Consider the following 22,795-nt stretch of genomic DNA (forward strand, 5'->3'; position numbering starts at 1 on the left):
AGCCCATCGACCGTTTTACTCCCCTTCCTCACCCCGCGCGTCCATCGAGCGTCTTAAAAATCATTTTATTCGAATTATATGTATTAATTTATTTATTTATTTACTTGAGGGATTATTTCAGATCGATTCCTACCCCATTAAACCCTGATTCAGAAAGAATGGTGAGATTTTACGAGGGAAATCGATACGAGGCAACACATTCATGTACGTAAATAGTTGTAATTTTTTATTGCAGAAAATTATAGTGAGAATGAACTTTATTTTTTCGTTTTATACGTTCTGTTTTGTATTATACACCTAGATAGCGTTTCAAATGAGCTCATCTATTTCATTGAATCATTCAAATTCGACACTTAACTGCTTTACACAGATCGAAGATTAATAAACTTATATGTGAAGTATAAAATGGAACCGTTGATTTCATATAAAAGAAAATATAATCAAAAGTTAAAAAAAAACAATAAAAATATTACAAATCTAAAACAAGAAAATAAAAACTTTCAAACATAAGGAAAGAAAGTCCACCTTTGAGCCGGTAAGGAACACGGGATCTTCAACTCCTATTGTAGAATTTTGAAAGAAGGTAGAAAAAAAAGGTCATCGTAATATCTTTTGCTATACTGTGCTAAGGAAACATACCATATGAAGGAACCATTAAAAATATGTGAATTTTTTTCTTGCAACTTTTCCTTTTTTTTCCGCAGAGTGCTCCATCGCATTGAAAAATCTTAAGGAAAAATAATCTTAATAGTTTTAAAAAGGAAAAATTATACCAAATAAACTTGGCAAAATTTGAATGCTCACACGGCTTCCTTTTTTTAGCACAGCAGTGTTGAGAGCACGAAAGGCGCCGCGTCCAAATCATGGAGAGGTCACCTCTTGATTCATCAAGATTCAACCGAATGTAAGAAATGTTCCACTCATTTCGGCAACACAGTCGAGAGTTGACTGTATTAGGAAACAAGATTACTTACATCTTTCGATACTGTTAAGCGCGCTAACCGGACCAAAAATTTTTTAAGTTCCTGGGCTCGATTTCCTGGGGCCTGATGCCAATAGAGTATCGGTCATTGGGAGGTTAATGGACTCTTTCCTCCTTTCAGAAAGTGCCCGGTGCCGTGCTGAGACTCGCTCGGTGCACCGCAGCTTTGAAGAAACATCGTATGCGCAATCAAATGTTGCCACATTTCGTCCGATAAAATCAACATTTCTTGAAAAAAAATTCATGAATATTTCTCTGTGGAATTTTCAAGAGCAAAAACTTCAGTCGTAGGATGAGCAAAACTGTTGGAAAAATGTATGCATTTTCCAAGGAATTTGTATTTTACTGAAAGAACTTTGGCAACGTCGAAAAGCTCATACCGCGTTCTTCCTTAGCAAGGTAGAGCTGCGGGGGACAATTCGAGTCATCTTTCGGCTTTTTTTCTCCAAAAGTAAAAGTACAGGTTCCAGTGCTTTCGTCAGCCAGCCGGTTGACGGTCCAGTCAAGCCTGCCGCTACTTTATAGGTGCCATCGCGGCTCGGTCAGTGGTACCTTTTTTTAAATTTGTTTTGTGCATTTTGTATCGGCAAGTGATTTGCAGCCATGATTCCCATCTGATTTATAACTTTGTCGGCACTGGTCAAACGTGTCCTCATCCTTCCCCTTACGGCCGCTCAAACACATCCAAACGGTATGATTTTGTATTTCCTCTTTTACTGAATCTTTCTACATCCTAATTTTTGTATGGAGTTCAAATAAGAGCCTCGGAGGGCAAGGTGCATAAGTGCAGTTTATGCAATTTTTTCCGAGAAATACTTATTTGAAGTTTCGAAATTAAATGGATCCTCGTCGCGGAGAGAAAGTTCAAACTGAGTTTTTGATGCATTAAAATTGGAATTTGGAGGGGATTTTTTACAGGATGTGCATTAAGACTATTCTCACTTGAAATCGTTAATATCTCAATTTTTTTCAAAAACTGCACATATGCGCCGTGTACTTCAAGCCCCTTAAATAATATAGGGCATAATTATTATATTTCGATAAAAAAGAAAAAAACGTTTAGGAATGATGAAATTTCAACTTTTTTTCCCCCCTTGCAGGATGACAATACTTCCTCTACCCTAGGTCCCTAGGGGAGCGAGAAAGTAAAAATTACACAGCCAAAAATTGATGGTAAAGTTCAATATACTCCGGAAGTTAGATAAAGTTTACCATGAATAATGAGACACTTTTTCTAATTATAAACTATAATATCATTGGTTTTTTCTATTATAATAGAAATCATGATTGAATTTTTCGTTTTGCCTACAGTCTAGATATATCTTCGTCTTCAGATCCTTTTGAAATTTTTCCGTAGACTTTCTCATTTGAATATCTCTTAGGAATTTTAAATAGGACTTCTAGGTTTGATGAGGTAAGCCAAGATTTTTCAAAGAGCCTTTTGAAATTCCAGTCCAGAACAATGGTGCCTTTGATACACAACACTATGATGACTGATCGAGAAAATGTCTATTTTAATCGAAACTTGAAGTGCTCTTAGTGGAGCCTCGCGCAGTGCTCGCACCTTGCAATCGCTATTCAACCTATTTTGCCATTTATTAGCATTTTCAGCGTTTTTCAAAGTACGTCATCGTATTTTACTGATTTAAAAAAAATTTCCCTTCATTGTATTTTACATCGGTACTCAGAACAGAGCCACTCTCCAACACAAAGATAATGGAAATTTCTGCAAATTGTCACCACAACCAAGGGACCAAGGGGGTCAAATTGTCATTGGGATCAAGGATCAAGGTTCCCCAACATTATTTTTGCCATCTCGATATTAACCGCGCGCCGAACCCTATAAATCTAAATTTAAGGTTGGCGTTATTCGTTGGTGGTACCGTCAAATAAAACGTTATTCGTCGGTATCGTATCCCTAACCATAAAATCTTCTAGGTACCGCAAAGGCGACTTTACGTGATGAATTTGAGTACTTAAAAGTTCATAGCGGAGAACCAGCTTTAGATAGAGCTGCCGATTTTTTTACGCACACGAAATTGTTACTGCATAACGTTTTTTTTCAAAAAATGTGAGCTAGGTACTTTATTACTACAGGGTACTTTTATATACTTCAAGGATTCATAAAGAATTGACCATATTTCCCTCATCAAAAGGTAATGGGGTTCTATAATACGTCATCAACCCCATAGCCTCCCTGCATTGTTGCGCACATTCTCCGTCAGAGAGCTGCAGCGCACGTTGCACCGGTGAGCCGGTTTGCGGAATTTCGGGAGGGGTTGTTTTATACACTGTTGCAACCTTTTACTCTCCTTTTTTAAGGTTAGAGTAAAGATATTCACTCTTATCAGGATACTCATACTATCAGTGGTTTTGCATTTGTGTCGTGTATGTAATCCTTGTGCATTTGGTGAGAAATATTTCTTTCTTTTTCGTCTGAATATTGTTTCTCAGGACCTCAATGATCGAATCTACTTCAGGTCTTGATTCCAAAGTGTCTTTTTCTCCCCAATTGTTATCAGTCACTGTTTCCACGTCATTTACACTATGTCAGCTATAGTACATGTACAATAGCAGAAAATTGAGTCTCCCTGATTATGCATAGTTTGAAATAATCAATCGAAAGTTTAGTAATTTTAATATCAAAATGTATTATTTTTTCGTGAGCAAACCCATTTAATCTCTGTCAAAAATTATATGAGTGATTTTATCTGAAATTTGGCAGCTGCGTATGCACCTCTGCAGGTGAGAGCAGGGTGAAGGAACCTGGATGGAGCGTGTAAAATGCTTCATTCCCTCGCTAGAGGTCGGGTCATGTTGGGGCTCATTCAGTCCACTATCCGGGATTATTTCCAATATTCTCTTAAAGAGAGCGGCACATTCAATTCTGAAATAAACTTGACGTCATCCTTTTTTTATACTTGATTCATCGGTAATTTCCGAACTAATTTTTGTCGTGCGATATCTGTGCCTCCTTAATTTCTCCTTTTTCTTCTTCTCCTTCTCCTTTTTTTCTTCTCCTTCTTCCTCTCTTGCTTCAGTTCCCCAGATAGAAACGTAGAATTGCGAGAGAGATCTACTAATAATATTTTCACGGACCCTAAAAGTCCCGTTGAAAATTTCAAATTTTTTCTCAAAGTCACTAGACTTCGAAGATCATTCAACTTGCAGTTAAATTTCATCCTACTCTATATTAAAATCCGAAGGCTAAAATTTCGAGCGCTGGTTCAGGTGAATAAACTAAGAATGTTTACAGTTAACATTTCGATAAGATCTGAGCCTTCTTTTTAAACATTATACATAACGGAACGCTCTTTCAACTCAAAAAGCACGAAGAAGGAATTGTGCGAAGTTGGGTTCTGACGTAACATGCAACTATTTTAACTCCGCGGTAGGCCGAGTTGCATACGCAAGACTTTGCGGGCGAAAACTGAGATCTGTTCAGAGCGCACGCGCGCCCCCGATGTGCAGCACCCATGATAGGGTACACAGATGCGATCAGCGTTTTTCTCCAACGTATGCAACCCGGTCCATCAATAGCTGCATATTGCGTCCAAACCAAACATCGTACATTCTTCCATTGTTTTACGCTCAGTGCATTATGCAAACGCCGAGTTCGTCTTGAGGAAAATATCTCAATTTGTTAATATCGCGTTACAAATTTATGCGACAGAAACATCTAAATAGTCGACCAAAATGGACGTCTTGCTCGCAGAAAAAAACATTGCGCTCGTATCCTACTGCGAAAGCCAAAGATCTCGCAGAACTCGGATTTCGCCCGCAAAATCGAGTGTATGCAATCCGGTCCACCGCGGAGTTAAAATAGTTGCATGTTTGGTTTGAATCCAACTTCGAATATTTTTCCATTAGTTTACGCTCCACGCATTATTCAAATGCTGAATTTATCTGTTGGAAAGACATCTTATAGTTGGTGTATATATGGTGTTATTCTGTTCATGATAGCCTAAAATATCAGTTCATCATCGGAAAATGTAGTCCAATTGTTCAGTTCTCTTTTCATAATCATGCAATTGTTCTTTTAATTTTTTTTCTGAATTGCATTTTTTCAAACGTTTTTGATAATTCTCATTAAGATGGCAGTGACACAAATCTCCGGGGGCTTGGCCGCAGAGTAGCTAGAGGGCGGAGTCCCTTATTAGGTAAGGGCTTAAAAAGTCTACAGGATATTTTGACTCCGCAAGTTGACCCGCACCAACGCTTGCTCCACCGCAGAACTCAACATTTATTCCATTGTTCATTTACAAATTGGTTACTTTCTCCAGTCATCAGCCGCTTGGTCACAAAACTTGCCTCGAGTGATTTTCACCTCTTTCCAGAATTGAAATCGGGTCTTTGCGGTAGTAGCTTGGCCATCAAAAACAACGATGAAATTATCATATCACACTTGCAGCAATTATTGATATGGCTTCAGGATTTAAAATAATATAGCATGAAATTCCCTGGTGTATCCTCACGAACTAAACTGCTCCAAACACAGCTTAAAATTATTTTGGATAATGAAGCATATCTATGGTGAAACTGCAAAAATGCGTACCTATCTCGGTTGTGGTGTTTCAAAATCTCTGCTCCTATTTTATTTTTTAAAAAAAACTAGACCAACATCAACAGATGGCTTGACATTTTCACTGCAGAATAATCTTCATGCAGAGAAGAAAAATCGCCGAAGTTTTCAAGAAATAACGTTTACCTAGTGGTTTTCAATGTAAAAAATAAACCATGATAGGAAGTCTGCAACGCCTTAAACCGATATGCCCATCTCTGCAGTTTCATCATCGATATTCCTTATGAGAATCAAGTATATAAATTGTTTTGTTAAAAGAAGAAAATATTATATTTTAGAAAAAAATCACTCTCCTGATAGAATTTCCCGCAGAAAATTCGGACTCCTCATATTGTGGACGGCTGTAAATCCTTCCATTTCATTGATTAGGTATTTGTTACGATCATAATTATTTTATTTTGCAGGTGTGTGAAGCTAAAACTTCTACTTTAAAAAAAGGATCGAGGAATAAAACATGCGGGACGATCCTTTGCAGCCAGTGCCATGGACGAGGATGGAAGAGCTTTTGGAGAAACTGCTGTCGGATGTACCAAATTCGCTCACAGTAAGTTTCTTTTGGTGTTGATAAGTTATTTATACATATTTCCCGAAAAGAAAAAAAATTAACACTTCTCAAGTGGCTTCTTCTCTGGAGTTTTAGCAAATTTGCACGCGAAATTTTCAAACATGTCGCGTCAAAGTATATAGACGGTGAAACTACCGGACCACGTACCTCGTTTGGACGTTTGCTGCGTTTTAACATTTCTGCTTTCATTATTGTATATTTTTAAAGGAGAACGAATCAATATCTTAACTTATAGTTTTCACAGGGTTTTTTCGGAGGAAAATTCTCGTAAGTTTTCAAGAATTGACGTTGATTTTTTTTTTTTTTTTTTTTTTTTTAAATTTTATTGGTTAATTGATCTTCTGTACCTACAGAAATTACAATTGATATTCTGTACAGAAATTACAATTGACGTTGAGTAGTTTTCCATTTTATTGATTAAGTATGCCGGGGGGTCTGCAACGTCGCAAACAAAGATATGTGGTCTGGTATAGTTTCACCGCCGATATTTAATGCTCTTACGTTTCCCAACTGAGATCCACATAAAAACTGACAAAAAATTGAAATTTTCTCTTGCAACACTGAACCGAATGAAAACAAAAGAAAAATATAGTGGTGGACTCTTCTTCTTAACATGTGTCATCTAATCATTTATAAGTACTTTTTGAAGAGCTTTTTATGAGCCTGGTAGTAGATTCTTGGCAAAATCAAAAATAATGTTATAATTATCAAAATTTAAACAATATTGTCGTTTTTATTAATTTTTTTTTGTTTTTCGGAAGAATTGATTGAACGGCAAGAGGATCAATATTGATTTCGATTAGTTTTTTTCTCGACAGTTGAACTTGCGGCCCACTCGACTCACATAACACTTTGAATCTGTTTTTAGGTGTATGGAATGGTACAAACAGCTTTACTATGGAGACAAACCGAAGTATCCCATCGGTTTGGCTTATACCACCAGTGATCGGTTTGAGGGAGCTGCAATAGTCGGAATTTTTAAAATTTCTGTGAGTTTTCTATTCTCTGCTTATTTGAAGAATTCAGAAACTGTTTAGTGTATAATCTGATGGTGTAACTTTAAAAATATTGTTTCTTTGCAAGGTAGAACATTTGCCGAGTTTCACTGAAGATTGGTAGTTTTATATGCTGGGACAAACTGCCTTTAAACGATGAATCAAAACATTTAAGCAACAATTATGCGTAGCTCATATGTGATTATGTTCTTGTGAGAAATTTCGCGGAATTTTTTTCGGATTGGGCCGAAATTTTGTAGAAGACATTTTTGCTTCTGTTTTTAGGGGGGGGGGGGGGGGGGGGGGGTTAATTCACTCAGGAGATCCACAGTTTTAATTTGATGTCCACTCGGCGCGCACCGCACTAAGAAAACGTGCTATATATAAATTCATCGTAATTTTTTAACCATTTTCCAAAAGAAGCAGTCTTCTTTTTGCCACAGCTAAATTTCTAGACCCCAGGATAAGTGAAGCGTATTTTTACAGCCCCTTTGGCCGAAATGCAGCTTCTCGGTCACGCCATCAAAGGCCTGGCGCGGGATTCAAATTTCGACAATTTTATTTCGACAATTTAATTTTGTCTTGCCCCTAAACAAACATGACCTAATTCTACTGTTGATAAAAATTAGGAAATAGCCATCTCCTAAAAGTTAATGAATTTTCACTCGAAACGAATTTGCTTGCACGGAGTTTTTTTTTTATTTTTATCAACAGCATACGGTCATATTCGTCTTCAAAGATTGCAAAATTGTTTAAACTGAAACTCGCGTCATGACTCTGAGGGCGGTAGCGAAAAGCTGAACGCTTTGCATTGCAAAAATTGCATTTTACAATTTGATACTACAATACGTGGCTCAGTTGAGAAACAACGTATGTACCATCAGTTTTCCTATGCACACGTGTGTTTTACAGATGGGTTAACAATTTTAGTTCCAAATTGCAAAATGCAATCCAATTTAGCGTGAATCTTTCAAACGGAAGGCCCTCAAGCTCGTCAAAACTGGAATCTTATTTGGACTACATTTTGCAATTTGGAACTATAAATTGTGCCTCCGTTTAAAACCATCGTATGTGCCAGTAGTTTCTCTACCCAGATAGGTGCTTTTACAGATGGGTCGGAAGTTATAGCTCTGCATTGCAAAATGAAGTCCGTTTTATCACAGCCGGCCGACATGACGAAATGTGGCGGATGGGCTTATTCAGTTTTCTTTTTAAAAAATTCACCATTACAAGAAAAAGAAGAAAAATAAATGCGCAAAGCTCTAGCTTCCAAGAGAGGAATCATAATAAAATTTTCTGACTGCAGAAACAGTATCCCCATCTCGGATACTGAATTACAGCAGTAAATCCTCAGGCTGTAATTTATTCAAATCCTCTTATTCCTCTTTACTTCTGCATGAATTAGCTGCAAATAAGCGTCGCCTGCCTCATTTCTCTCGCACTGCATTGCAGATGAAAAACAAAATAAATAATCAAGTATAAACAACGGTTCAGGATTAGTCTGCAAATTCTAATCCATTTCTACGACCACATTTAACCTCCACTGAAATGCGAAATATTAAATTTTCCTGCGTGTCTGCGGGTCGATTGTTGGATCGTTATCGAATGTGTTTGATCGATAGCGCCTTACCTGCACAATGCCATAAATCGATTATTCGATATATATATATGTAAATCGATCTCGATAACGATTCAACAGTCGAGTCTGGCGTGTAAACGAAAAACGTAGCATGGGCGATTCTGCCGTGGTGAGGAAAAACGCTATGAGACATCAGGAGTTGCGAAATTTCCTCCGACAAAATCAAGCTTTTCTGGAAAGCTGCGACTATTTTTCCAAATTCGCGAATTTTCAAAGAATTTAATTCGCAATTCAACTTCGCATATCTGGGTAATTCTACGAAAACTGTCCAATTTGACCTCCCAAAAACTAAAAATTCAACTATATTATTTTGGATTGAGAGTTGTTTTCTTAGTTCAGCATAGTATCCGGCTTAAAATTTCTATACGAGTACCTATTTTTATTAGGCATTTCTACTTTTTATGAGAAATTGTTTTAAAAATAGATCCCGGATGTCACGACCGTCACATCGATTATTTTGGTCCTTCAGAAAGAGATATGGTCAAATATGCAGTTTTATTATTATTATTATTATTTTTTTATACTGTTAGGTCCTATGAAGTAGTGAAACAACTAAAATTAGTGACCCAGTGTATATGTTCATCATAAAATAGCAAACGTTTTCTAATTTTTGCAGATTTTTCAGTTTTTTTTCTCGGAGAACAAAAAAAAATGTTTTTCTTGGAAAATTGTGAACACTTTTCTTCAAATTTTTCAGATAATTTTGTTCGCTATTTGATCTAAAATATCTGAAAATTTAAAGGAGAAAATATATGGATAAATACCTTAAAAAATACATGTTTTATCTAGAGAAATTTGGCAACTCTCGAATGTTCATACGGCGTTTTTCCTCAGCACGGCAAAATGGTAGTATTAAACCGCAATACAAGCAAGATTCTGTTTCACAATCCTATTTAAAAAATAAAATAATTCCTCAAAATAATCAACAGCTCGTCTCTCTAATTTTTCTGCGCAGGATTCTCATGACTACAGGGTGACGGTCTATTGCTTCGGAGAAGACACTTCAATGCTGCAGGAGGCCCTGCTGAGGACAAATCGGATCAAATGGAACTCACCAGAATCGACGATATTCTTCACTGCCATCCCCGAAAAACTCCTGCCAGTCGTGCAGCGGTGTGTTTCGGGCCAAGGTTTTGGCATTGTACAGACAGAAAATATAGTTTACCAGTGGAAAACTCCCGATCACCTGAATTCCTTGAATTACTCGTAAGTGAACTTGAAAAGTTCCCTCCCAAAAATCTTAAAATATGTCGACGGTGAAACCGCAAAAATTCGTATCTCGGAAGCAATGTTTCAAAATCACTGCTCATACTTTATTTTTTAAGAGAAGACCCAACCAATATAACGGTATGAAATTCTCACAGAATATTCATCACTTAGAGAATAAAAATCACCGAAATTTTCATGAATGACTTTTGGTAGTTCTCTACATCGTGGCCGGATTCACCCACTTGCCGCCCAGGGACTGCCTGTATTTTACCGCCCCCTTCTCATTCGTTTTGAGACTCGATAAAAACCATCAAATGAACGTGTCAGCGAGGGAGGGGTGCATAAGACGCATTTACTCGAGTTGAACACATTTTTTGGGAAAGCCCTGTCAACACTACTGGCAAAAGTTCACTATCTCTATGTGGACAAGGTCTTCCATTCAGAAGAAATGAACGAAAAAATTATGAAAGAACAAACATAAATGTGGATCAATGATTTTAACTTCCGCCGCCGCGCCGCGCCGCGCCGCGCAGACCGCACCGTGTTTGGCGCAATGCGTGAAGTATTCCGACAGTCTTGTAGGCGCTATGCGTTTCACGCCGACCGCTGCTGAACGCACTGTGTTGGACGGAACGCGTGAAGTATTCACGCAGTCTTGTAGGCACTATGCGCTCACGCTGACCGCCACGGCGCCACCGCACTGTGTTTGGCACAATGCGTGAAGTATTTATGCATTCTTGTAGGCGCCATCCGTTTCACGCTGACCGCAATGACCGCACTGTGTTTGATGCAATGCGAGAAGTATTCGTGCAGTATTGTAGGCGCTAATATGTGTTACACGCCGATCGCCGCGTCGATGGCTTCTCCTTTTCATCTCAAGTCCTCGTTATCATTTCTCTCTAAGTCGCGCCATTCCAGGCCAAATTGCGTGTTTGGTCTCTCTCTTAACTCGACTTATTAAAGGTGCTGTCTCTTGTATCACTAAGAAACGACAAAATTAGAAATTACTACATTCTCAGGAAATGAGAGATTTTGTCGCCTTTTCTCGTTTGTACTTTTATTTTTATAAATCCGATTTTTTTTATACCTACACTTTAAAAAATTGGAAATTTTTGCTGCCATTAGATTTGCCGCCATGGGCCGCGGTCCATTTGGCCACCCTCTTAATCCGGCCCTGTTCTACATAGGAAATAAATTATGAAAGCAAATCTGCAGTGCCGCACACCGAGATACGCATTTCTGCACTTTCACTATCGACATGCAGTAGAAAAAATGTAAACAGTTGATCATGATATTCCATTATTATTCGAGAATTTTTTCTGTACATGCTCAAAGTTTATGCCGGCAAAACTAGGGGATCATTTAGACTCCTGGTTTCACGGATGTCCCATCCCAAGGTGATCAATGTAGGGAAGGAAAGTGGCCAATTTATGGTCCATCTTGAAATTTTCCGTTACTTAATATCCGATTTTGGAAACTTCAAATTGTGTCGAATTTTCTTCGTTTTGTTGGTATCGGGAAAGCATACCTGCCTTTCATTCATCTCCATTTCATCACCGTCTCTGAGTAGAGCGGTTACGCCCAACTCTCGGAAATCGAGTTTCTTTCAAAATTCGACCGGTCACCTATGCGCTTCAAGCAATGTAATAGCTTACAGCACAGTCTTTATTAAAATGACGTAGGGATGCATACTTGGGCCTTGTCCACACGAGCGCAGTTCGCGGAACTTATTCCTCGAACTTGCTCAGTTCCCGGAACTTATTCCTCGAACTTGCTCAGTTCCCGGAACTTATTCCTTGAAACGAGGCATGCTGTCCACACGGGTTCGTCCGAACTGGAACCGGAACTTCAATAAAACTATACAATTATTGCAAAATAATATATTATTATGACCGCCAAAGTAACAAAAATAAATGTCAAGATCATATGTAAAGGACGTGAAAAACAAAAACAAGCAAATTCACATCAAAAGAAACATATTTAGAAGCTCGGAGCACGGGGGAAATTCCAGGTTTTGGAGGAATAAGTTTCAGCTCAACAAAAAACTTGTTCCGGGAACAAGTTCCTCGAACTGAGTTCCGCGAACCGCGTTCGTGTGGACAAGGCCATGTATTCCTGCTCCGTGGTTGTCCAAATGGCAGATGCAAACTGTGGGGGCTCGAAACGTGGTGACCCTGAAAAGGGCCGATTTAAAGGGGGATGGAGCCAGAGTGGGACAGTGGCGTGGCGTGTTTTGCGATATTGATTGATCGGTCATTTAAACCTATGGTAAAGAATCGATGAACTGGGTGTTCGCAGCGAACACCTTAATAATCGATTATTTACCACAGCTTTAAATGGGGAAACATCGATAGATCGCAAAGCACGCCACGCCACTGGATTGGGAGAAAACGGGATGGAGCAGGAGTGTCGGAGCGTATATGGATGGCCGCGGGACAGTGTCGGACATCGCTGACCACTGTACCGGCCCGCCGCGCGCCGCACAGTGGATCGAGTCAATTAGAGAGGTCGGACATGAAATTTTTTACTAAAGCTGCAAATTTTGATGTTTATTTCGTCACATTTTACATTTCAAGGGGTGCCAGCTGAGTGAAATTTCACGAGAAAACCAATGGAACCAATTTTAGAACCTTAGAGTTTTGTATAAACGGAGTTATAAGCGTTTAAAGCTTCTAAATTTTGTCCGACCTCTCCTATTGACTCGATCCACTGTGCGCCGCGCCGCACGATGGATCGGGTCAATGGGGGAGGTCGGACAAACTTTGGAAACTTTAAAAGCTCATAACTCCGTTCACAAAAAACGTTGAGGTATTAGAAGAGGTATTATTGGTTTCCTCGTAAAATTTTCAACAAAAAGCACCCCTTGAAATTTAAAATTTGACGAAAAAAACATCAAAAATTGTAGTTTTAGTCATAAATTTCATGACAGACCTCTCTGATTGACTCGATCCACTGTGTGCCGGTGGCCGATATGTATGTAGCGTGGTATGCTGAGTGCGGTGGCCAATGAGCAGCCGATGCGAGGAGCACGGCAGTGCAAGGCGCTGATTGGTCGCGAAGTGAACGGCGGGAAAGCTCGGTGAACTTTGTAGGGAACTTGTGAAGGGAGACTTTTTTTTTTTTTTTTTTTTTTTTCTTTATTGAAAGAATAGAGGACTACATGGTATTAACTCTATTTCTTATAACTAGGAACTAAGAACTACTTTTACAATAATGGGTAGGCTGGTACGACACCGGCCCTATCTAGATTACAGAATGTACAGGTGCTGTACAATGGCAACCGCTGCGGCGGTGGCCAATGAGCAGCCGATGCGAGGAGCACGGCAGTGCAAGGCGCTGATTGGTCGCGAAGTGAACGGCGGGAAAGCTCGGTGAACTTTGTAGGGAACTTGTGAAGGGAGACTGGCTTCCCTCGCAGTTTAAACTATCATCAGGTTCTACCGTGCTTGATGACATAAATTGGAGGTATGTTGACAGCGCCTGAATGCAACTATTACCGCTCCAAGGATTCTGTATTGCATATACACATTAGTGAAGGCGCACTGATTCTTTTAACCTCAGTCAGACACACCATCCTGAATCTAGATGATGAAAGAAGGACGATGCTGTGAAGAGAGGAGTGACAAGTGACAAGAAAATAATGTTCGTTTTTTTTTTCTCGTTCTTCATTGTATCTATGTTTAATTTTTGCTTCAGATGTCCGCCGGAAGTTCGCGTGGCACCCCTGGGTCTCGAGCACGTGGAACTTATCCGGAAAAACTGGTCGAATCTCCCCGCTTCGGCAGAGTACATCGAGACGCTGATCAAGCACAACATCAACTTGGGCGTCTACTCGCGTGCCACGGGGGAGCTCTGCGCCTGGGTGTTATGTAACGAGTTCTGCGCCTTGACCATGATGCACACCATGGAGAACCATCGACGCAAAGGCTACGCGCAGCTCTTGTGCAACGCCATGAGTGAGCGCCTCCTTCGAGCAGGCATAATCGCCAGGGCTGTCGTCATGGAAGAAAACAGACCCTCCTTGAAGCTTTTCGAGTCCCATAAATTTAGGTCCAGCCGTGATTTCTTCATTTATGTTCTTGCCATGCCCCGTCGGGCAGTGGACAGTGGACAGTGGGAGATTTAAAATGCAAAAAAATGTTTATCGATTGTTGAGCGCATAGTCCATCTTCATTGGGACAATTTATAGAAAAAAAGAAAATAATTTGTTTAAGGCACTGATTGATTGATTAGGGTTGGGGTTTGGAGGGTGGCTTGTGCAAACTTTAATTGAGGGGCTTGGAGGACAAGACGCGTAATTGCAGTTTTGCCATATTGCGAAATACATGTTTGAAGTTTGGAAATTACGTGGATCTTTATGGCGGAAAAAAAGTTGAAACTGATTTTTTGATGCATAAAAATTGGAATTTGGGAGCGAATTTTTCCCAGGATATGCATTAAGACTACTTTTATTTGAAATTATTAATAACTCAATTTAAAAAAAAAAAAAAAAAAAAAAAACTGCACTTATGCGCCTCGTCCTCCAAGCTCCTCAATTCTAGAACCTTGCTTTGCCATATTACATTTGCAATGAGGAGCCACCATTTCTGGCTCATCTATAGAAGCAACTGCAATACCTGCATGCATATGGAAACTTATGGTACATACATTGTTCCAAAAACGAGCCAAAAATAGTAGTCCTTCATTGCAAAATGTAGTCCTAATGGATGACAAAGCAGAGAAAAGATATGTCTTGGTCTGAAGCAAATAGAGAGTTTTTCTCGGAGATAGACTCATTTTGCGCAGCGCTCAAACTTGCGAAATGTGTGACGAAAAGAACAATATTTTGTATACAAATGAAAAACTTTCAACTGCGTCTGGTTTTTAATGGGGTCTTGCGTGGTCTCTGCAAATGCTTTTGTTTTTTTTTTTTTTTGCTTTGCAGTAACCGCACCAAGCCCTCTTTTCATTTCGCCTTCGCCACTTTCTAATATAACTCACCATTCCTAAACTACTGCACTTACTACTTTTTTTCAATGCTCCCAATGCAGATGAACTTGGTTCGAATGAATCGGAATAATGGAAAGAAAGGAAACACTCGCATTATTTTATATTTTATGGCCAATGACTTTAATTTTAAGGAAATCAGGATCCTTCATAGTCGGGTTTTTTTTCATTTCAATGATTACATGTACCTAAATATACACAAACACGCAAAAATTCATAATGCTCATCTCAATATTGGATCTCCGTGTTTGCCCGGTACTTCTAGCCTTAATGCAGTTTAAATAGTTCTCATATTGTTGCAACTATTTGAACATTTAACCGTTTATTAGAAATTATTTATCGTCTATATATCTGTACTTTTTATTTTAAACTTATAACTTTGATTTTACAATTGATTTCCTATCTATATATTCATTATGATATTTACAAGTATATATTTCATGTATCGTTTATACTTATGATAAATCTTAACGCTCTTTGCATGAACATGATCTATTTGTAATAAATGCAAAACCAAAGCTATTATACGATTTGTGACTGATGTCAGAGCAATATACTCATTTTTAGAATATTTCACAACGATGTCTAAATTATTTCTGTCGGTGCTCAAATCATACAACACTCCCTCGGCAATGGTTCGATACAGAATCAGGTTGCTTCAAAGTTAAAGACACGAAAATTTGCTGAATCGATTTTTGATGTATAAAAATAATACGTTTTTTGGCGGTATATTTCGCTTCTCAAAAACTTCCCTCCGAAAGTGGTCGTCTCCCAGACTTTTGAAAATAATATCCATTTTAAAATTGTAGCTACCTTTGTAGGTCAAAATTGATAGAATTGATAATTGAGCGTAATTTTAAGCTTCCAGGTAATTTTTGACCCCCTAAAAGAGTTTGTTTCCCTTCTGGAAAGCCCTTAAAACCTTCCTAAATTTCCTAAGTGGAGCATCATAATTTTTACCCTAGAAATAAGCCATACAGACAAAACTTTCACGCAAGTCGCCTTGTCCATCGGTTAAATTTAATTTCTACATATTACATATGTAAATAAGGCATTTTGATGGCTAAAGTGCGACACCACGTACCGCCTCGTGATTTTTCAAAATTTTCGCTCTTCTTTCAGGAGAACAATAAGACACCTCCATAGCTAGAAATGTATACAAAATATTCTGATGATAGAGAGGAAAACTCAAGGGAGAAGAAAAAATAAAGTATGGCAAGAAGTCTGCAACATCGCTAGAGGAGATATGGAACGTGGTTTCGCGATACAGCCATCGATTTATTGATGATTGAGAAGCTACGTCCAGGTCGCCTGACCGCTTCGCGGTTCAACCCCCCAAAGTGCTTCGCGCCTTAAGCATTGTACGATATGTGTTAATATTATGATATCATAATATCGAGTAATATATCTTTCCTCTAACTTTTAATCAAAAGGAAACTAATTATGTTCCCTTTTTTACGAGGGTGTGAAATGGACACATGCTTAAAATTACTCCCGGAGAGCGATTTTATCCTGACACTATCATAAATGAGGGGCTTGGAGGACAAGGCGCATAAGTGCAGCTTTCAAAAAAGTAGAGATATTAATGATTTTAAGTAAAACTTGTCTTAATGCATATGCTGCGAAAAATTCGTTTTATTAAGCGTCAAAACGACAGTTTGAACTTTCTTTTCACCATAAGGATTCATGTAATTTCGAAAATTCAAACACGTATTTTTTGAAACAACAAAAACTCCACATGCACATTGTCCTCCAAGTCCCTAAAATGTCGTCAGAATGTTTAAAACACTATCCATTCCAAAAATTTAGGGGACTAACTCAAAAAGAGGTGTTTTCTTTCCAAATTTGTTTAACTGCAACGAAGTGGTTTTTTTTTTTTACTCAAAGAACAAAATTCCGAAATCTTTACGTTTTATCTCTTTTTACGTTCGTTTCAAGTACTTTTTGAACATTTTTGCTGAATGATAATTACTATGTGATGACAGTGAGCCATCGAGATAGAACTTTCAAGGTTTTTTGGTTAAACGCTAAAACTTGAAAACCTAGCCGTACCTGTCATCACATGAATATTTCCAGAAGCATACTCCAAATTTTCCGATGCACCGAATAATTAACGACTCGTATGATCTTTAGCTGTTAGCACACGGTGAGTAGATTGCTGTTTTTGACGGCCTTAATTACGCCGGTGGGCAATTATCGCAAGAAAATTGAAGCGGTTTCTGTTAGAAGGGCGCAAGTCTGAAAAATTCATGAGCCTTGACGTCATGCGTGAGCAAAGAAAATCAGGGCTCATGAGTTTAAATACTTGCGCCCCTCTATCAGAAACCGATTCAGTTAGGTAAGGAAAAGCCTACGGGAAGATCAATGAACCATACCCACAGTTTTCTCTTCTCTGGACTATCGTAGATGCAGCTTTGTTCAGCTACACAAGTTTGACTTCTAAGGTGCTAATTTTTTTATTATTTTAAACTTAAATGATTAAAATTGCGTTCCGCTTGTGCCACTTGAGAGTGATAAAACTGGACGTTGTGAGAGGTGAGTAAAAACACTGCGATATCAGCTTATGCCTTATTGATATTATAGAATTCTAAATGTACAGGGTTATCCAAAAGTCACTGACCAACCCCTGTAACTTTTTTCCTAATTGGAAAGAGCCGATCCAAGTTGGGGTGTTTTTTGCGCTGAGCGCTGCAGATTTAACCCTTAACATTCTACTGTCTTTTTACGAATGTTTTGGGAACTGAATTCTATGTCTATGAACTATGTCTGCATGATGCCTCTTCGTTTTTGGATGGTGAGAGGTATCTGCCAAAAATATGGTACTTTCTTGCCAATTTGCAATTAAATTGTCTCGTCTGTCTTAGGTACTAGCACTTCAAAGCTCACATAATCAGTGACATCAAACAAAGAGTATGATATGTTGCCTATAGATCCTCTACAGCCAGTTCCATCGACAAGATTGAAAGAGCTTTCAGAGAAGCTACTTGCCGATGTTCCCCAGTCACTTACGGTAAGTTTCCTTTCCTCTCACTAATTTTTTTTCCATAGAAACAAGAAAGAGAGGAGACAAGAACGAGGAGATATGTATTGGCTGTTCGATACGCCTGAAAATATTTTAGATTAAAAAATGCTGTAGTTTATTGTACATGCCTCAAAGTGCACTATGGCGCGTGCATGTGTGTGAGTGCACTCGTTTTTTCGAAGAAATTTTGCTCAAGTTGACGAATAAAATAGATCCAAAACAACTAATCATCTAAAGGAAATTAAATGCTTACTCGTAAACGATAATTATGTTCTTTAGGATGCGTCTCTAATGGAATTTTGCTTATTGATTTTTAGGTGCATGGAATTGTGCAAACCGCTTTAGAATGGCAAGAAACAGATTTTTCGCAACGGATAGGACTGTATAGTACCAATGAAGACTTCGAAAGTTCAGCAATCGTCGGGATTTTTACAGTGTCGGTAAGTTTAGTATTTTGTTGCTGTCCAATGACATCGTTTGGTCTATGGACGAAGTCTCATTGTATTATGAACGGTGATGAAACATATGCATAATTTGTCTATAGTGTTTCATTTTAATGTGAGTATGCACGCTAAATTAGAATATGTGTATAAAAATCAGGGCCGGATATAGGCGGTGGCCACATGGGTCGCGGCCCATGGCAGCAAATTTAGCAATTTTTTCAAATGTAGGTATAAAAAAAATCGGATTCAGAAAAAAATTACTAACGAGAAAAGGCGACAAAATCTATCATTTCCTGAAAGTTAAAGTATAGTAATTTCCAATTTGTTCGTCTTTCGGCGATAAAGAGACAGCACCTTTCATTAGTCAAGTTGAGAGAGAAACCAAACACGCAATTTGGCCTGGAGCGGCGCGGCTCAGAGAGCAATGATGACGAGGACTTGAGATGAAAACGAGAAGCCCTTGGCGCGCCGCGCCGGTCAGCATGAAACACATATTAGCGTCTACAAGACTCCATGAATACTTCACGCATTGCGTCAAACGTAGAGCGGTCAGCAGCGGTTGGCATGAAATGCATAGCGCCTACAAGACTGCATGAATACTTCACGCATTGCGTCAAAAACAGTGCGGTCGGCGTGAAACGCATAGCGCCTACAAGACTGTAGGACTACTTCTTGTAATGCGCCGAACACAGTGCGGTCGGCGCGGTGGCGGAAATTGAACTTAATAAACCATGTTTATTCTTCCATAATTTTTTCGTTCATTTCTTATGAATGAAAGGCCTTGTCCACACAAAGATAGGTTTACGGAACGAAACTTTCGCGCAAGTTCCGTGAAATTTTGCTAGTGTTGGCAGGGCTTTCACAAAAAAAGTGCCCAACACGAGTAAACGCGTCTTATGCACCTCTCCACCTCCAGCACGTTCACTTGATGGTTTGTATCAATGTTTCAAAACGAATGAGAAGGAGGTAGCAAAATACAGGCGGCCCATGGGTGGCAAGTAGGTAAATCCGGCCCTGATAAAAATCCCAAACAACAATCTAAGTCAAGCATTCCAGTCCATACACTTAGATTGAATATAATTCCTTCACAGAGGTGCGTTAAACCATCAAGTGAACGTGCTGGAGGTAGAGAGGTGCATAAGACGCGTTTACTCGTGTTGGGCACTTTTTTTGTGAAAGCCCTGCCAACACTAGCAAAATTTCACGGAACTTGCGCGAAAGTTTCGTTCCGTAAACCTATCTTTGTGTGGACAAGGCCTTTCATTCATAAGAAATGAACGAAAAAATTATGGAAGAATAAACATGGTTTATTAAGTTTAATTTCCGCCACCGCGCCGACCGCACTGTGTTCGGCGCATTACAAGAAGTAGTCCTACAGTCTTGTAGGCGCTATGCGTTTCACGCCGACCGCACTGTTTTTGACGCAATGCGTGAAGTATTCACGCAGTCTTGTAGGCGCTATGCATTTCATGCCAACCGCTGCTGACCGCTCTACGTTTGACGCAATGCGTGAAGTATTCATGCAGTCTTGTAGGCGCTATTCATTTCATGCCAACCGCTGCTGATTGCTCTACGTTTGACGCAATGCGTGAAGTATTCATGCAGTCTTGTAAGCGCTATGCATTTCATGCCAACCGCTGCTGACCGCTCTACGTTTGACGCAATGCGTGAAGTATTCATGGAGTCTTGTAGACGCTAATATGTGTTTCATGCTGACCGGCGCACATTGGGACGAGCCCATTACAGGAATGGGACATTCACGGTAAAAATGAAAATCATTAAAAGCAAGAACCAAAGGTGTAGAAGTTACCTGGAGGGTCTAAACTTCCAGAATAACGAAGATTTAAACAATTTAATTGAGGAATATTCAAATGACAGGCGTAGAGAAACGCGTGTTTCGGAAAGATGAAAAAAAGAGGTAAAAGCGCACGTATACAAATGTTTGAGGGGTATAGAATTCAAAACCTGGTAAGCACCATTAGATGTTGTTGATTTTGTCCTTAGTGTTCTTCACCGTAATAGGACCTTAATGCCTTTGCCTCGTGGGGGTACATCGGGAAATTGCCTCTGAATTGTGTCTCATATTTGGACGTATTCCTAACGGAACTAAGCGCCATAAGTGGAAGAGGGGAGAGGAGGGGTTGGATTGGCGGGTTAGGTGACTGAGAAACTCCGCCTTCGCAATGCTTTCTGATGACGCTTCGTCCCGTTTGACAGGACGCGCTATTCGGGATCATAAAATTATTAAAAAGAACTGAAATTGACGCTTAGTTCCGTTTAGCAGGAATACGTCCATCCCATGGCTAGTGGTTACCTATTCAAGTGATGAGAGAAATAGTATGACAAAATCCCAGGACGCTTACCAGGTATCGAATTTCCACTCTTTAGTTGTCTGTGTCGCCGTTCCAAACGTGTCTTCTGAACTTCCGTGACTTGAAAATATTTTGAGTGAATTTTTTTGCAGGAGTCGAATGATTACAGTGTATCTATGTATTGCTTTGGAGAGGACACATCGGAATTGCGGGAGGCGCTAATGACGACGAGCAGGATAAACTGGGGCTCACCAGAAACGACGATTGTGTTCACGGCAATCCCAGAGAGGCTGCTGTCCGTCCTGGAGCAGTGCCTCTCGCATCATGACTTTAGAATCGTACAAACCGAAAAGAGCCTCTATAATTGGAAAACTCCCGATCAACTTAAGACCTGCAAATATTCGTGAGTGCATGCAATCAAAGAGTATTTTATGTCGGTGGTTCATGGCACCTAAACGTCACAGAACATACAGCCACCTCTTTATCATTTCATTTTTCAGACGTTACACATTTTTTTTCAAAAAAATAAAAAATAACCCTAAGAAAGTCATTTTTTAAATCGAAAGTTGTTCCAGACCAATGTTTCACTCAGAGAATGCTATTTTCTGAATGAAATAAATGTAAAATTGAGTTTCAGAAAATGAAGATGAATTTAAAAAATTCGGTCAAGATCTGCCTAAAAATTGGCTTAATTACATCAGATGTTTGATAATTTTTTCTCATTTTCATTGTTTCGCAAAATAACATGTGTTGCAAGCAACATTTTGACTGAACAAATTGTAAAAATATTCTTCATAATTCAAAGAAAATTCACAGACAGTTTTAATTGGCAATGTTCTTTAGTTTAAGTTTTCTATTTGAAAAACAAAGTAACGTGAGAGGAAAGCAGGGAATATGGAATTCAGTTCGACTAATGGTGGTTAAATCTGTCATTTAAGTTTAGCAATCAGTGATACACAATATGACCTACATTATTGGTCATATTGCGGAGGATACCGCTAATCGTGCATATTCAATACGCTGATTGCCTATCCTCGAATTTTAAGGAGAGCTGGACATGTTGTGAGCCTTAAGGTATAAGATTTAGCAACTAATTAAAATACCAGCCTGTGACGAGGGTAAAAGACCAATTATAAATAATATTTTGTTCCAGGTGTCCTCCGGACGTCAAACTAGCACCTTTGGGCCTAGAATCAGCAGAGTTGGTCAGGAAATATTGGCACAATCTTCCTGGCGCTGCCGAGTACATAGAAACGCTCATCAAGCACAACGTTACTTTGGGCGTCTATTCGTGCTCCACCGGCGAACTTTGCGCCTGGGTGTTATGCAACCAGTTCTATGCGTTTACCATGATGCACACGATGGAAGGACATAGACGGAAAGGCTACGCACAAATCCTTTGCAACGCCTTGAGCGAGCGACTTCTTCACTCAGGTGTCATCGTCAGAGCTGTGACGATGGCTTACAATAAACCCTCACTGAGTCTCTTTAAGGCACACCAGTTTAAATCGAGCCAGGAACTCTTCGTGTATACCCTTGCGATGCCATTGCGTACAGAAAATTGTCAACAATACGAATTGTAGCGACACACCGAAAAAAAATAAAATGCAGTTTTAGAATGTATATGATCTCAAAAGTGTATTTGGTCACCCTAGTTGCTGGCTGGCTGTCTCCGTTAACTTTACATCATAGGTATACAAAATTCACCACGAGGATAGTCAAGCCAGCATCCTGGGATTGTACCCACTACATTAATTTTTAATATCCCAGATGCTAAAGTAGCATATTATTTTTCTCGATGCGCCGAGCAGTCCTGAGACGTAGACAAGGAGAGACAAAGCTTTTCTCCCTCCTCAAATATGATCAAAGTGCCCTTCTTCCCCTCAAAAAGATCATTTTTTCATGATTAACAGGAATTTTTTTAACCTTAAGAGCACCCATCCCCCCTATCTCCCCCCTCGAATTCATGGAAAAACTGTTGGCCAAGCCTCATATGAAAACACTGAGTTATAAGTTTTAAGGGCGTTTTTACGCAACCATACCTAGAGTGTGCCTCTCAT

At 39.3% G+C, this 22,795-nt stretch overlaps 2 protein-coding genes across 2 annotated transcripts in view; both read left to right on the plus strand.

Moving 5' to 3' along the window:
• LOC109036406 (glycine N-acyltransferase-like protein 3) overlaps positions 1-22,358 on the plus strand; it is a 260,900-nt gene extending 238,542 nt beyond the window's left edge. Inside the window, exons 2-5 of the mRNA XM_072301243.1 lie at positions 17,823-17,968; positions 18,298-18,420; positions 20,888-21,138; positions 21,889-22,358. Coding sequence (XP_072157344.1) covers positions 17,876-17,968; positions 18,298-18,420; positions 20,888-21,138; positions 21,889-22,318 — 897 coding nt within the window. The 5' untranslated portion in view covers positions 17,823-17,875 and the 3' untranslated portion in view covers positions 22,319-22,358. The remainder of the gene's footprint in view (positions 1-17,822; positions 17,969-18,297; positions 18,421-20,887; positions 21,139-21,888) is intronic.
• Positions 6,476-14,453, plus strand: LOC109036528 (glycine N-acyltransferase-like protein 3). Its single transcript, XM_019050813.2, has 3 exons — positions 6,476-7,118; positions 9,719-9,969; positions 13,669-14,453. Exons 1-3 carry the CDS (start codon positions 7,002-7,004, stop codon positions 14,096-14,098), a joined length of 798 nt encoding a protein of 265 aa, XP_018906358.2. The 5' UTR covers positions 6,476-7,001; the 3' UTR covers positions 14,099-14,453.
• Positions 22,359-22,795: the final 437 nt, after the last annotated feature.

This window comes from Bemisia tabaci, chromosome 6 (genome assembly GCF_918797505.1).
Source record: "Bemisia tabaci chromosome 6, PGI_BMITA_v3".
Classification (NCBI taxonomy): domain Eukaryota; kingdom Metazoa; phylum Arthropoda; class Insecta; order Hemiptera; family Aleyrodidae; genus Bemisia; species Bemisia tabaci.

Coding starts and splice junctions, on each gene's coding strand:
- LOC109036528 (XM_019050813.2), top strand. CDS start 7,002: ATGGAATGGTACAAACAGCTTTACTATGGAGACAAACCGAAGTATCCC. Junction 7,119..9,718: donor TCGGAATTTTTAAAATTTCT/GTGAGTTTTCTA, acceptor TTTTCTGCGCAG/GATTCTCATGACTACAGGGT. Junction 9,970..13,668: donor CTGAATTCCTTGAATTACTC/GTAAGTGAACTT, acceptor TTTTTGCTTCAG/ATGTCCGCCGGAAGTTCGCG.